General features: G+C 48.8%; 1 protein-coding gene across 2 annotated transcripts in view; it reads right to left on the reverse strand.

Annotated features, from left to right (window-relative positions):
- CNNM4 (cyclin and CBS domain divalent metal cation transport mediator 4) overlaps positions 1–14,260 on the reverse strand; it is a 34,892-nt gene extending 20,632 nt beyond the window's left edge. For both annotated transcript variants that reach the window (XM_070511668.1, XM_070511667.1), the window contains exon 1: positions 12,758–14,260. In XM_070511668.1, the coding sequence (XP_070367769.1) occupies positions 12,758–14,159 (1,402 nt within the window). In that variant the 5' untranslated portion in view covers positions 14,160–14,260. The remainder of the gene's footprint in view (positions 1–12,757) is intronic.

Below are 14,260 nucleotides of genomic sequence, written 5' to 3' on the forward strand. Positions count from 1 at the left end.
GCGCGTGGACATACACACTGCTCCTCAGGCCATGCTGTGGTGGCGTCATACATACAACATAGAGGAAGACTGGCAACAGATGTTAGCTCAGTGACAATCTTCCTCACCAAAAATAAAACAAAACATAACCATCATTCTAGACCTTCATATCAAAACCCGAAGAGGGGAAAAACAGCAACATCCGACACAATGGAGGAGACATTACACGGGCTATTAGAAGTAGAAGCAGGGGAGGGGGCGAGAATATTACTTGCTACGCTCAAACTTGCTCGCCTAAACTGGGATATTAGTTTTAAGAGGAAAAAAGACAATTATTAAACAATCATTTTTCCTGCCACACAAAAAAACTAACAGGGGTATCTTGTAATATCTCTCTCAGTTGTTGTTTTTTTTTTTTAACGGCAGGAAAAAGAATTATAGACCTATCTCACTCATAAATGTAGATGCCAAAATTCTAAATAAAGGTATTGGCAGGTCAAATCCAGTGAGGCATAAAAGCAGACTACATCATGACTAAGTCAGGTTTATTCCAGTTATGCAATAAATGTATATGGGTTAACATTCAAAAATCGATCAGTGTAATTCACAACAAAGGAGATCAGTCATTCAGTCATCTCAACAGATGTTTAAAAAGCATTTGCGGGGCCAGCCCTGTGGCTGAGTGGTTAAGTTCACGCGCTGCGCTGCGGCGGCCCAGGGTGTCACCGGTTCAGATCCTGGGTGCGGACCTAGCACCACTCATCAAGCTGTGCTGAGGTGGCATCCCACATAGCAGAGCCAGAAGGATCTACAACTAGAATATACAACTACATACTGGGGGCTTGGGAGAGAAGAAAAACAAGAAGAAGGAAACAAAAAAAGATTGGCAACAGATGTTAGCTCAGGGCCAATCTTTAAAAATAAATAAATAAATAAAAAGCATTTGGTAAAATTCAACATCTATTTATTACAAAAAACTCTTAGCAAAGTAGGAAGAGAAGGAAAATTTCTTGATCTGATAAAGGAAAATCTACCAAAAACTACAGCAAAATCATACATAATGATAAATTTTGAAACATTTCCGAGACCTAATGAAACAAGGATGCTCACGTCACCATTCAACACAATCCTAGATGTCCTTCCTAGGCAGTGAAATAAGGCAAGAACAAGATATAAAATGTACAAAGCTTAGCACTCAGTAAATAAAATGGCCATTATTCACAGGCAACATAATTATGTGTAGAAAATCCAAAAGAATCTAAAATAAATTATTAGAATTAACGAGTAAATTTAGCAAGGTCACTACACAAAAACTAACTATATTTCTCTACACTTGTATGGTATAATAAATAATATATCTTCTTGCCATTTGCGACAACATGGATGGACCTGGAGGGCATTATGCTAAGTGAAGTAAGTCAGACAGAGAAACGCAAATACTGTATGATCTCACTTATACGTGAAATCTAAAAAACAAAACAAACTCATAGATACAAAGAACAAACTGGTGGTCATCAGAGAGAAGGGGGGAGGGAGGGGCGAAATAGGTGAAGGGGACTAAGAGGCACAAACTTCTAGATATAAAATAAGTGAGTCACACGGATATAATGGACAGCACAGGGAATACAGTCAACAATACTGTAACAACTGTACGGCGACAGATGGTTACTAGACTTAGCGTGGTGATCACTTTGTAATGCATATGAACGTGGAATCACTCTGTTGTATGCCTGAAACTATAATGTATGTCAACTACTTTTCAATTAAAAAAAAAAAGAATATATCTGGTCTTTGACCCTGGTTCCTCGAACAGAGATTCAAAAACCTTTGGAATTTCCTGAGCAATAGAAGTGTCTTTATAATGTTAATGGACGACTCTAGGTGGACCCTAGATAGCTTCAGGACAGGGCTGGTCCCCAGGAGAACCTGCCCTACTTTCAGGGAAGGGAAGGGGGCTGGAGATTCGATCCAATCATGTGGCCCACAACTTAACCAACCATGCCTAGGTAATGAAATATTGATAAAAACTCTGCACCCCAAAGCTCAGCAGTTTCTGGGGTGGTGAACACACTGATGGCCAGGGGGCTGACCCACCCTGACTGGATGGGGAGAGGGCTCGGAAGCTCAGCATCCCAGACAGTTCCAGCCCTCATCCTATGCGTATCCTTAAAAAGAAAACTATAACCATAAGTGTAGCACTTTCCTGAGTTATGTGAGCCATTCTAGTAAATTATCAAACCTGAGGGGAGTCATGAGAACCCCCGAATTTACGGCAGGTTGGTAAGAAGTACACAAGTGGGCGGCCCCCACCTGTGGCCGGCATCTGAAGTGAGGGCCGTCTGGAGGACTGAGCCTTAGACCTGTGGGGTCTGATGCTAACTCCGGGTGGTCAGCGTCAGAACTGAACCGTAGTACACCTCACTTGGAACAATCTGCAACAAACATTTGGAAAATAAAATTCTAAAGACACCACTTAAAATCACCAAATACCTAGGAACAAATGTAAGATGTAAGACTTCTACACAGAAAATGATGAGAACATAAGCAAATGGAGGGGTAATCATGTGCGTAGATTGGAAGATTCATTATTATTAAGATGTCAGGTCTTCAAGTTGATCCACAGATTCAATGCAATTCCACAAAATTCCCAAGCAAAAGGCTAAGAATAGTCAACCTTGAAGAACAAAGTACTTAACATTACCAGATATTAAAACTGATTATAAAACTACTGCAATTATGTCAGTGTAGTACTGGAACAAGGAAAAATAAAGAGACCAATGGAATATAAAGGCTTCCAGAGACAGATGCACGTGCCAACACCATGGCTCAGTGGGGAAAGGACAGTCTTTCAGTAAGTACTGGAATAGGTGGATATCCGTATGGATAAAGAAATGAATCTTAACCTGTAACACATCAAAAACAAAAATTCCAGAAGGATTATAGAGCTAAATGTGAAAGGTAAACAATATGGCTTCCAGAAGATAACATAGGATCCTAGCTTCCCGCCTGTATACAGGCAAATAATCTTAAACAGGATATCAAAAGTACTAACCATATGGATGGTAAGCATACGACAATGTGCTCAACATCAATAGTCACTAGGGAAATTTGTATTAAAATCACAACGTCATACCACAGACCTACCTGACTGGTTAAAATAAAATAAAATAAACAAATAAGCAGCCGACAATACCAGAGTTACGCGGACAGGAGTGTAAACTGATACACGCACTGTAAAAAACCGACTCATCTGTGCCCATACCATGTCCTAGCAATTCTACTCTAAGGTCTATTCCCAACAGAAATGCCTACATTTAGTCACCAAAAGACATGCACAAGAGTATACTCTTAGTGCTCAACAGCCTCAAATGAAACAACCCAAATGTCCATCAACAGCACCATTGTGGGCTGTTTATACACGGAATACTAGACAGCAACAAAGACGGAGCTACGGCTGCACACAAGGTGGATGAAGCTCACAACCTAACACTGAGCAGAAGGAGCCAGATACAAAAGAATGCATACTGTGTGATTCACCTTAAACCTTCAGAAACAGACTAAGTAACCCATGATGACTTTGGGGCGGGGCAGTGGCTGGGAGGTGCGTGGGGGCGCTTCTAGGGTGGTGGCACTGTTCTGCTTCTTGACTCACTGGTAGTTACACAGGGCTGTTCCTTTGCAAAAATTATAAAGTTGTACACTTAGGATTTATGCACTTTGCTTCAATGAAAAATTTACTTTGAAACAAATCTAGGTGGTTGCCAGAGGCGAGAGGTGGGGGGTGGGCAAAATGGGTGAAGGTGGTCAAAAGGTACAAATTTCAGTTAAAAGATAAATAAGTCATGGGGATATATGGTACAGCACGGTGACTATAGTTAATAATATACTGTATTATATATTTGAAAGGTGTTAAGAGAGATCTTAAAAGTTCTCACAAGAAAAAAAATTTTTATAACTGTGTGGTGATGGCTATGAACCAGACTGATCGTGATCATTTAGCAATATATACAAATGTGGAGTCACTATGTTGTACACTTGAGACTAACACAATGCACTATATATCTCAATCAAAAAAAATCTAGAATCGACAGTAAATTTTCCAGCTTGGAGTTACTGGAATATCCCAATCTTCTGGTCTCTTTCTTAATCTCACTGAAAAGTGACAGAACAGCGGCTCAGAGCTTGGCCTCTGGAGGGGAGCAGTCTGGGGTTGCCACTTGGCTGTCATGTGACTGGGAAAGAGTCAGGCTCTCTGAGCCTCAGTGCCCCATCTACAGCACTGGAGGACTAATTAAGTATTCGATAAAGGCTAACTGTTAGAGAAGGCACTTCCTTCTTCCTGCTCTACCCTCTTCCAGAGCGCTGGGTCTGGGGCACCTCCGGGGACACGGGGCCTCCTGCGGAGTCTCTGTTCCCTTGGAGCTCCCTCTTGTCTTTGCTGCTTTTCTGGCACAGCACTGAGCCGGGTGCTTCACATGCCTTCCCTCACTGAATCCTCACCACAGCTCTGTGAACCGAACACATTAACGTGAGTGACCAAATCACCAGCAAGCAGAGAAATTCTTCTGAGCCCAAGAGGCAGTTTCTATTTTGAGCCTCTCATGAAATAAACTCCACTGCATGAGCATTTACTCATTTTTAAACTCAATCTGAGGGAAGTTTGATGAGAGATGGACATCAGTTTAAAACACAGGACTCCAGGTGACTGTGCATGTGTATGTATGAGAGACAGACAGACAGAGAGAGACAAAGAGAGAGATAGAGGAAAGAGACAGAGACAGACAGGCTGCCTGCCTGGAGGGGGTAACTGTGTGTCTGGCTGTCTGCCTGTGCGCCGGGTAAGTGCGTTTCCTGTGAGGGGAGAGTGTGCCTCTGTGTGAGCCTGTCTTTGTGTCTGTGGGGGTGGGGAGCGAGTGTGTGTGGGAGTGAGCCTGCCTGGGGTGGAAAGGGAGGGAAACTCCTTCCAACCAAGGCTCCTGGCTGCCCGCTGGCCAGAGACCAGGCGTTCCAGAGAGCCTGGGAAACCAGTCTTTCGAGAACCCTGCCCAGGTACTGGTAAACCAGCCTTGCAGCATGGAAGCAGCTCTGACTGTACCCCTCTGGGGAATGCTCCAGCAACACCAGGCTTAACCCGAAGCAAAACAGGCTGGCAGCGGCACACCCCAGCCCTCTGGGCTACCTTCTTGTCAGCCACACAGCACTGCCCAGCCCTGAGTCCGTGGAAATCCTCCCAAACACTCTTCCCAAGAAGCCCAGGGATAAAAAAGGATTTCATTTCTTATCAGAGGAAAAATCTGAAGAGCCAATCTAAGCCGTGCTCCAAAAAAGCAGGACACAAAATTGTACGCAGACAATGATTTAAACGTGAAAATACAAATGGGCAGCTAATATGAGAGCGTGGCCACAAAAATGAAAATGGTTTTGATCTTGCTGTTTGTTACAAGATGTTTTTAACCAAAAAATAAAATTTAAAGTAAATTTCTAAAAAAGTTATTACAATAAATCAAAATATTAAAAGTGGTTCTTTCTAGGTCACAGGCTCATGGATTGTTTTGTTTAGATTTTTGTGTGTTTTCTAAAGTTCTGATGATGAGATAGATGCATCACACAATAAGGAGGAGTCCAGACTCCAGTCTATGCAATGAGCCAGGAGTGCTTTATGTAGCCACAAAACTACAGGATGTCTTGGCACGCTCAGGGCTGACAAGGGGTAACGGAAGGCACAGGACAGGCGAGCACCTAAGGGCAGCTGTGCCTGCAGGCAGACAGAGGGACTCGGAGAAGCAGGGGAGAGGGGCCGGATCAAATGGCAGGAACAGCACCAGAAAGCTACTCCCCATCCTCTTGGCTCAGGGCCATCTTGGGCACCTCTGGGAAATTCGATAACCCTCACATCCTCATGGCAAGTTCTGCTGAAAAGTTCCAAAAATCCCTAAGACCAAAGGAAGGCTTAGAGAGAGCCAGCTGGAGGACAAGCAAGGGAACTCATCCCTCCGCGTGGGCTGGGTTGAAGAAACCTGGTGGCTCTGCTAAAATCAGTCACCAAGACAGTGACAGAAGGGCCTGGGCCATCCTCACCTTCTATACACACTCTCCCTGGCTGTGCAGCCTGTCAGGAGGGTGTCTGTTAAACGCTCTTGCTGCCCCTGCCCGTGAGGTGCCATTCCCTTCCCTCAGAGATGCCCTTGCTGTTCAACGACCCTGGCTCCTCTGTCTGACAGCACTCATGTGGGGGGCAGGGAGGGATGGAGAGAGAAGGCACACGGTCGGACCTCGAAGCCCCTCCAGAAACGGCTGAGAAGCAGTCACATCACGCAGAAGCAGTTTTACCCTAAGTTGGCGCCAAGGACGGATAAGCTCATTTCTTGTCCTGTGGTCTTGTCCCCGTTCTCGCAGAACACGAGGCACAGAAGTAGAAAATGCCATGTCTATTCACCCTGGAAGACCCAGCTGAAATGTCACCTCCTTTGGAGTGTCTTCCCAGACTTCTACTGACAAGACAGGCCTCTGCTTCTGGAAAGTCCTCTGCCCCTTAGCCATTTATCCTGTCGGACAATTTCTGTGCACTCATCTATTTTCAAGGTTAAACATCTCTTCGATACCTCCCATCCTGACCAGAGGTGTCCAGAAAAACTCTGGAGCTGGGCTTTCTCATTAAAAATATAAGATTTTTGAGGGGCTGGCCCCGTGGCCGAGTGGTTAAGTTCGCGCGCTCCGCTGCAGGCGGCCCAGTGTTTCGTCGGTTCGAATCCTGGGCGCGGACATGGCACTGCTCGTCAGACCACGCTGAGGCAGCGTCCCACATGCCACAACTAGAGGAACCCACAACGAAGAATACACAACTATGTACCGGGGGGCTTTGGGGAGAAAAAGGAAAAAATAAAATCTTTAAAAAAAAAAAAAATATATATAAGATTTTTGAAAAGTAAACACCAGGATGATCTCACTATGATCTAAGAAGCTCTTATTAGGGCCGACACATAAGGCAGCACCTTCCAGTACACAAAGAAGAACTCTAGGAAGAGAACTGTAAATGCAAGACTGGTGAAACTGCTCCCAGCTCTGGCTCCTCTGGCAAAGCCAGCCCACAGGCTGCAGATGCCAGCAAGGGGAAGAGGAGCAGCCGCCCGCAGGCCGCACTGTACGGCCCTCCCCACAGTGGCCATGCTCCGTGCCCCCAAGCACCCACTAAAGAGAAAGAGAGGAGGAGCCTGGCCAGGGTTTTGTCAGCTGCCCCGCTGGCACCTCTACCCTAGCAGGCAGCTGCTGTCACTCTCAGATACACTTGCCCCCGGGCAGCTTCTGGAGATCAAATCACCAGCTCAGTTAGAGACCATTTCCAGGTGGCGCTATCTGAGACCAGGTGGATGGCTGCCTTCACTCCCACTCCTGAGGCTGCCCCCTCCCAGCACCTTGTGACATAACTGTCCCATCCTACAGTCTGTGCTCAGCCCTCGCCCCATCTGACCTCCCCAGGAGGCTCCCAAAACCACACCTGCTTGGCTCTTTTATCTCTCCAAGAAGCCACTTTGGCCAGGCTTCTACATGTTTCTCACGTTCTGCCTGCTCTCAGCTGACTTCCAAAGCTTTCAGCTTGGTCCTGGCCTCACTCCCAAGCCCCTACATGGGCACGTTGACCTGCACACTTGCCCAGATGGACTTCACCCTCATGCTGCTCACTGTGGTCCAGGATCAGAGGCGTGGGCATCATCCAAGAGCTTGTCAGAAATACAGACTCCAGCCGCACCCCAAACCCACCAAGTTCAAATCTGCATTTTAACAAAATGCCCAGGCAGTTTGGGCCCATGTTCAAGTGTGAGAAGCTCTGGTGTACACAGTGCTGGGCACAGAGGAGTCCAAAATGGGGTCACGCCATTATTATTTACCATCACTCCCTTCCCTCCACACTCACCAACTGTCGCTGCTTCCTCCTCTCCCAACTTCCATCAAATGACATCATCATCAACCTGAATCCCAAGCTAGAAACCTCAGGTGTTCATAACTACTTCCTGGCCCTGATTTCAACATCTCTGTAACGATCAGTGAGTCCTGTTATTCTGACCTGAGAAGCATCCTCGGCCCCTCGGCACTGCACCACTGAGCAGGGCACAGCCAAGCTCTGCTGACACGTCTGTCTCCCTGGCAGACTGAGAGCTCTGTCAAGAGGGCTGTTTCATTCCTCTCTGATTTCTAACAGCTTGCACAGAGTGTGACACACAGGCTTCAAAAAACTAGATGTCTGCTGAATAAATGAAGGAGCGAATAAACAGAAGGAAAGATGATACTTACGGTGTGTCAGATGGTAGAAATCAAAACGAATGCAAAAATTATACAGTGTTTTTGCTTGACTTTGTAAAGGTGTTTCAGGAATAAAATTAAGAAGGTAAGGGATGGGGCCGGCCCGTGGCCGAATGGTTAAGTTCACGTGCTCCACTGCGGCAGCCCAGGGTTTTGCTGATTCAGATCCTGGGTGCGGACATGGCACCACTCATCAAGCCATGCTGAGGTGGTGTCCCACATGCCACAACTAGAAGGACCCGCAACTAAAAGTACACAACTATGTACTGGGGGGCTTTGGGAGAAAAAGGAAAAATAAAATCTTTAAAAAGAAAAAAAAAGAAGGGCAAATGTGGAAGGAGTTAATAAAATATTTCTAGCTTTCCCCCCTCCAATTTATAACCCACCAACTTTCTATGAGGAGCAATAACAGTTCCAAAGTCACCTAATGGATCAGTGACCCAGCTGGGCAGAGTTTAAACCAAGCTCTTTACAGGGGGCTAAATGGTTATAAAGTGGGTGGGGAAAGATAAGATGACTAAAGATGAGCTCAGTCCCTGGGAGGGGCAGAAATGCCACAGAGGGAAGGGCACTGCAGAAATCTGAAAGCTGGGCTTCAGTGTGGGGCTTGAGCTTCTGATCTCCAGGGGGAGAGTTCATCGATTATAGTACTTTGCTTCCAGAGTCTGAGAGAGCATCTGCGATAGAGGAAAAATACAGCTGAGCCAGGAAAAGTCCAAGGAGCCTTTATTCTAAGATTTCAAGCTGTAGACAAACCCAACCACAACACCCAGTACTGCAAACAGTGCTAGGCGAGGTTTTAGTCAAAGGACAAAGGTTCAAATCACACGAGCCTCTTGGTGGCCTCACTGCTCTCACCAACTAGATGGTCTTACTCCTGAGGTCCTGCAGCACCCAGCACAGGTCTTGCACACAGTACGAGGGTCAACAAATATCTAACGATAACTGTCCTGAGTTGGGAGGCGGAAGCAGCTGGGAAGCCCTAACCTCCTTGCCTTAGTCTTAGGGGGAGCTCAGACCCCCATGCCTGCACTGACTCCCCAAGCTTGTCTCTAAGTGTGCAGGAGCATATTCATGAGTCACGCTAATGAGGGAAGCTATGTAAACTCCTGATGGTCAAAGACCACTTATTCACAGAGAAACTGAGGCACAGGGAAGGGGAACCATGCATCACACTCAAGACCCCAAACTCTTTCTCAGTTGCTGAGCTGAACCATTAATAGCTATGTCATTACAAGAGCTCCTCCTGTCTTTCCTGGCACAGCTAGGCCCCTGGAGAACAGCAGAACACCCATTTTTCTTTATCCCTTATCAGCTCCTCAAAATTCTAGCACTTCTGGAACCGGGATAACTCTCAAATCTGACAAGTCATTCATTGATTCAGTGACTTTCTCTTGAGGTTTTACGATGTGCCAAGAACCATTCTAGGGGGCAGGTACACAGGAGTGAACAAATAAGGAGCCCTGCCCTTTGGAACTTATATTCTAGTGGGAGGAGACAGACAATAAACAGCGTAGTAAATTTATAAATTACATAGTTGTTAGAAAGTGATACGTGAAAAAGAAAACTAGCACAGGGTAGGGGAGACCAGGAAGGTCAGGGTGGAATGGGGGGTTACAGTTTTAAATAGGGTGCCAGGAAGGCCTCACTGAGAAGGTGAAGTTGAAGCAGACATGAGGGAGGGGAGAGCGAGCCACAGGCATCTGGGAAAGAACATTCCAGCCCAAGTGAATAGGAGGGCAAAGGCATCAGGGTGCAAGCATCCTGGTGTGTTCAAGCACAGCAAGAAGGCCAGTAGGGCTTGCCGGACAGTCGTTCATTTGTTGTTCATTAATTAATTCATTCACTCATTCATTTAACACGCACTCACTGAAGACTCATCTCTTCACCAGGCACTGAGTGGCAAAACACTAATAGGCATGATCCCTACCCTCAAGGAGCTCATACGCTGTGGGCAGGAAGGAGATAAAACAACCTTAAAAGAGGATTACACTCAGAGCAGAAAGGCTCTGGCAGAGGTCAGGGCCCTCGCCCGACTTGGAGGTGCTGAATCGTCCACCGAAGCACAGGACAGACCCTCAGAGAGATGCTGGGCTAGTCTCAGCAGGCAACCCCAGCTCTGATTTTGATGCTGCCGACAACGCTGGCTGTTGGTAACCTTGCTCCCTTGTTTTTCTTGGCTAAAAAAGAAGGCTTCCAAACACCAAATTTGTAAAGGAAATCTTTTAAACTGCAGATGTGCACTAGGGGTTTGCCATGTCCCAGACAGCCTCAAACTAAAAAGGTAAATGCCAGATGGAAAGACGTGGAAGAGCCCACACTGGGGGGAGCCTGGGGACCAGGAAGTGATGATGGCTTAAAGCCCCGGGGTGTGCTCATCAGGGATGACCATATCACACTTGCAGGGCTTCCTGCTGCACTGGGTAGACCATCCATGGAATTACCAGCATCCCCTGGGCTCGGGTTTGGGCTCAGGCCGCAGGCCTCTGTTAAGGCGGAGTGTCCAGGGGACTAAAATGTGCATCTGGAGAGTTCCACTCAGCAGAGCTCTGGCCTGAGAGATGCTAGCTCTATTTACCCAGCTTCATGAAGTGGCACTTTTTTACAAGATGAATCCAAATGTGGCCCTGTTAAGACCCAGGAAGCTCCCACCCTAGGAGAGCTGAGACCTGCTGACCAGAGGCTGGGAGCCCGGCCAAGCCAACCCATATTGCTTGGTTGGATCCAGATCTGGGCTGAAAGATGCAAACGTGCTTGCTGGGTGTGTCACCAACAATGTCCCAAAGACCAGAGAGGTGATGAGGAGGAAACGCCCTGGTGAGTCCTGACCAGGTTCCTGACCAAGCAACAAGAGAGAAGTCCTCAGAGCCAAGAGGCTGCAGAGTAGAGGTGGGGCACAAATCCACACTGCTCTTCTGTCCCAGGCTGCGGTGCCTGGGGGAAATAGCTTCCTGGGTCTGCACCCCCAAAGTTTCCCCCAGGTTATGCCATCACCACCAGATGTCCACATCCCTCCAGTTCCTGAGAAGTGAGGCCGCCTTATGGGGCTGTCTCCCACTTGGACTTATATTACTCAAGGCTTCTCTCAGCTCTGATGCTGAGATTCAGTCTGTCAAACTGAAAACAGGAGGGGACCAACCCCCGACCCTGGCCCCTACCCGAGCATCTTTTCAGACCAAATCTGGCAAGGCCAGCTCCTCCCTATTCCACTCTACTGCCCACTGACCCAGCCAGTTCCAGTCTCCCTTCCACTCACTGTTCTAGAAACAACTAACAAGGGCCCAGAGCTTGCTCTCAGCTAGGGTGCAGAAGTCGCTCCCAGGCCAACCTAGGTCTTAGTCAGCAGGAGCTCTACCTATGGGAAATGAAGCAAAGTCCCCGGGTTTAGGATGAGATCCCTCCCCCTCCCATTCCTTTATAAAGAGCTTCCCTTTCTGCCTCCTCACTCCCTTTGGCCTAGGAGGGTTTTACTCCATAATTGGCTTGTTTACTGCCACTCTGAGAGGTGGGAGGAAAGTTCTGTTGGAAGTAAGGAAAGGGGTGTGTGCCCTGAGCTTTGAGGCTGGTGAGTAAACTCTCCAAGCGCCTCTCTAACTACCTGAGAACTGGCCAAGAACCCACGTGAGAAAAAAACACAAGGCCACGCAAGGCCGGCTGAAGATTCCAGCAGACCACAGAGGGGAAGCTTATGTTTGGCGCCTGGGACAGACAGAACAATAACCAAAACTTAACCTGCTTGCTTCTGCTGAATAGTCAAAGCATTACTTGGCATTGTTCTGAGTGGGAAGCCAACTAGAGACCTCCCAATTCGGCTTCTGTGGGCTAGGAGCTCCAGTAACGGCATCCCCCTGCTCAAAAACTTTCCACAGCTCCAATCATACTTAGCATCCTTTCAAGGCTCTTCCCGAGGCCGCTAATGACTCAGCCTCTCGCCCCGGCACTGATGAGCAGAGCCCACACCCAGCTGAACAGGACCACTTGCTGGGCCACAAATACAGCCTTTGCTTCCCCACTCAGATCCTCTGCTCATGGGGTTCCCTCCACCTCAAGTACCAAGTCTCCCCACCTTTTAAGGCTATCCTCAAATGCTCCCTTCCCTGTGAAGGTTCTCTCAGTTCCCTAGCTCCTTCCCTGCCCCACCCCAATCAGATGCACCACTGTGCTCTCATCTCCATGCCCTGGTGCTGGCCTCATCTAAGACGTCTGCCTTACTCTGTCCTGCTTCAATAGCTCCCTGAGGCCTCGCTCTCTCCCTCCAAGGGGGCAAGTGTGTCACTCAGCTTTGATTCACCTGAAGCATAAGGCACAGTGCCTGGCAGACAGCAGATGCTTAAGAATTCTTTTTGCTGCCCCAAATGCCATTCACCTCAGAAGCAAAGGAGGTGACTGGGCAAAGGGACACTATGAGCAGCAGATGCAAAACAGGCAAGGGTACAGAGGAGTGACAAAAGTTCACCGGGAGAGCTGCGCCAGGCCTTACCCTTCTTGAACTCCTCCAGCATGGCATCCAACTTGGTGTCATGGAAGACAAAGTGCACTGGGTGGTTGTAGAAGCGGGTGATGGTCTTGAGGGGAGTACAGTCATCGGGATCCACAAAGGCCAAGTCTTTGACATAGAGAATATCTACAATATTGGACTGCTCATCTTCAAACACGGGGATGCGGGTATAGCCGCTTTCCATAATCTCCGACATCGTGTTGAAGTCCAGGATGGCATCACTGCGGATCATGAAGCAGTCTTGCAGCTGGGTCATGATATCCTCCACAGTTTTGGTCCGTAGTTCCAGGGCACCCTGGATCATATTTAGCTCCTCTTTCACAAGGTCATTATAGGGCTCTGTCACCTTCAACATCTCCATCAGCTTCTCCCGATTGTAAACGGTGCGAATCTCCTGGCCCAGAAAAAAGTCCAGGAGCTTGCTGATGGGGAAACTGAGGGGGAAGGTGAGTAGCATGAAGAATTTGGTGATAACGATAGTGTTGGCACCCACAGCCAGCCCGTGTCGGGAGCACAGGGCCTGAGGTAAGATCTCCCCAAAGATGACAATGCCAATGGTGGAGGAGGCCACCGCCATGACTCCAGACCCAATGAGGTTGTCTAGAAGGATGGTGAGGGAGGTGTTGACCAGCACGTTTCCCAAGAGCAGCGAGCAGAGCAAGTAGTTGCCCTTGCGCCGGATGGGCTCGATCTTGCGGGCATAGCGCCTCTCCTTCTGCGTGCCACAGTTCTGCACGATGCGCAGCTCCATGGGGTCCAGGGCCATAAGCCCCAGGTTGAGGCCAGAAAATATGCCCGACAGCACTAGCAGCACCATAATGAGGAGGATGTGCAGCCAGAGGGGTAGGAACCTCCCATTCTCCTCCACCATAAAGAGCAGCGAGTCGTTCTCCGTCCACCTCTGCCAGGGCCCGTCCACTCCGGCCCGAGTGCACAGTGCATACAGCTTCATGTTCTCGCTCCTCCGGAGGAACTTAGTGAGCACCACCAGCATCCCTGACGTGTTTTCGCGGGTCACGTTGACCAGCTGCTTGACGACCAGGTCTTTGGTGAGCTCGGGGCAACTGGTAGAGTTGCGGATGGTCTCGGAGTTGTCCACCTCGGTGAAGGAGATCAGGTTGCTGGAGATAGAGCCCAGCCTCTGGCCGTACAGCCTTAGGTTCACCGTGCTGCCCTCGGACACGAAGATGATGCCTTCCTGGTTCATCCCACACGATTTGTTGCAGCTCGCCAGCCTCATGCCCAGGATCGCGCCTCGCTGGGGGTCGCCCTGGCCCCGGGCCTCCCGCGCCCACAGCAGCACCAGCAGCACCAGCGCCGCCAGGAGGAGGCGCCCTCGGGCCGGCCCGCCGCCCGGGCGCCCGCCCCCGCCCACCGGCGCCATGTTGCTCCGGCTCGGCCGCCGCCGCTCCCCGCGCCTCGCCGCGCGGCCCCGCTCGTGCCGCCGCTCCTGCCGCTGCGCCGCCGCCGAGCCAACTGCCCGGA

This window comes from Equus asinus, chromosome 6, assembly GCF_041296235.1.
Source record: "Equus asinus isolate D_3611 breed Donkey chromosome 6, EquAss-T2T_v2, whole genome shotgun sequence".
NCBI lineage: Eukaryota > Metazoa > Chordata > Mammalia > Perissodactyla > Equidae > Equus > Equus asinus.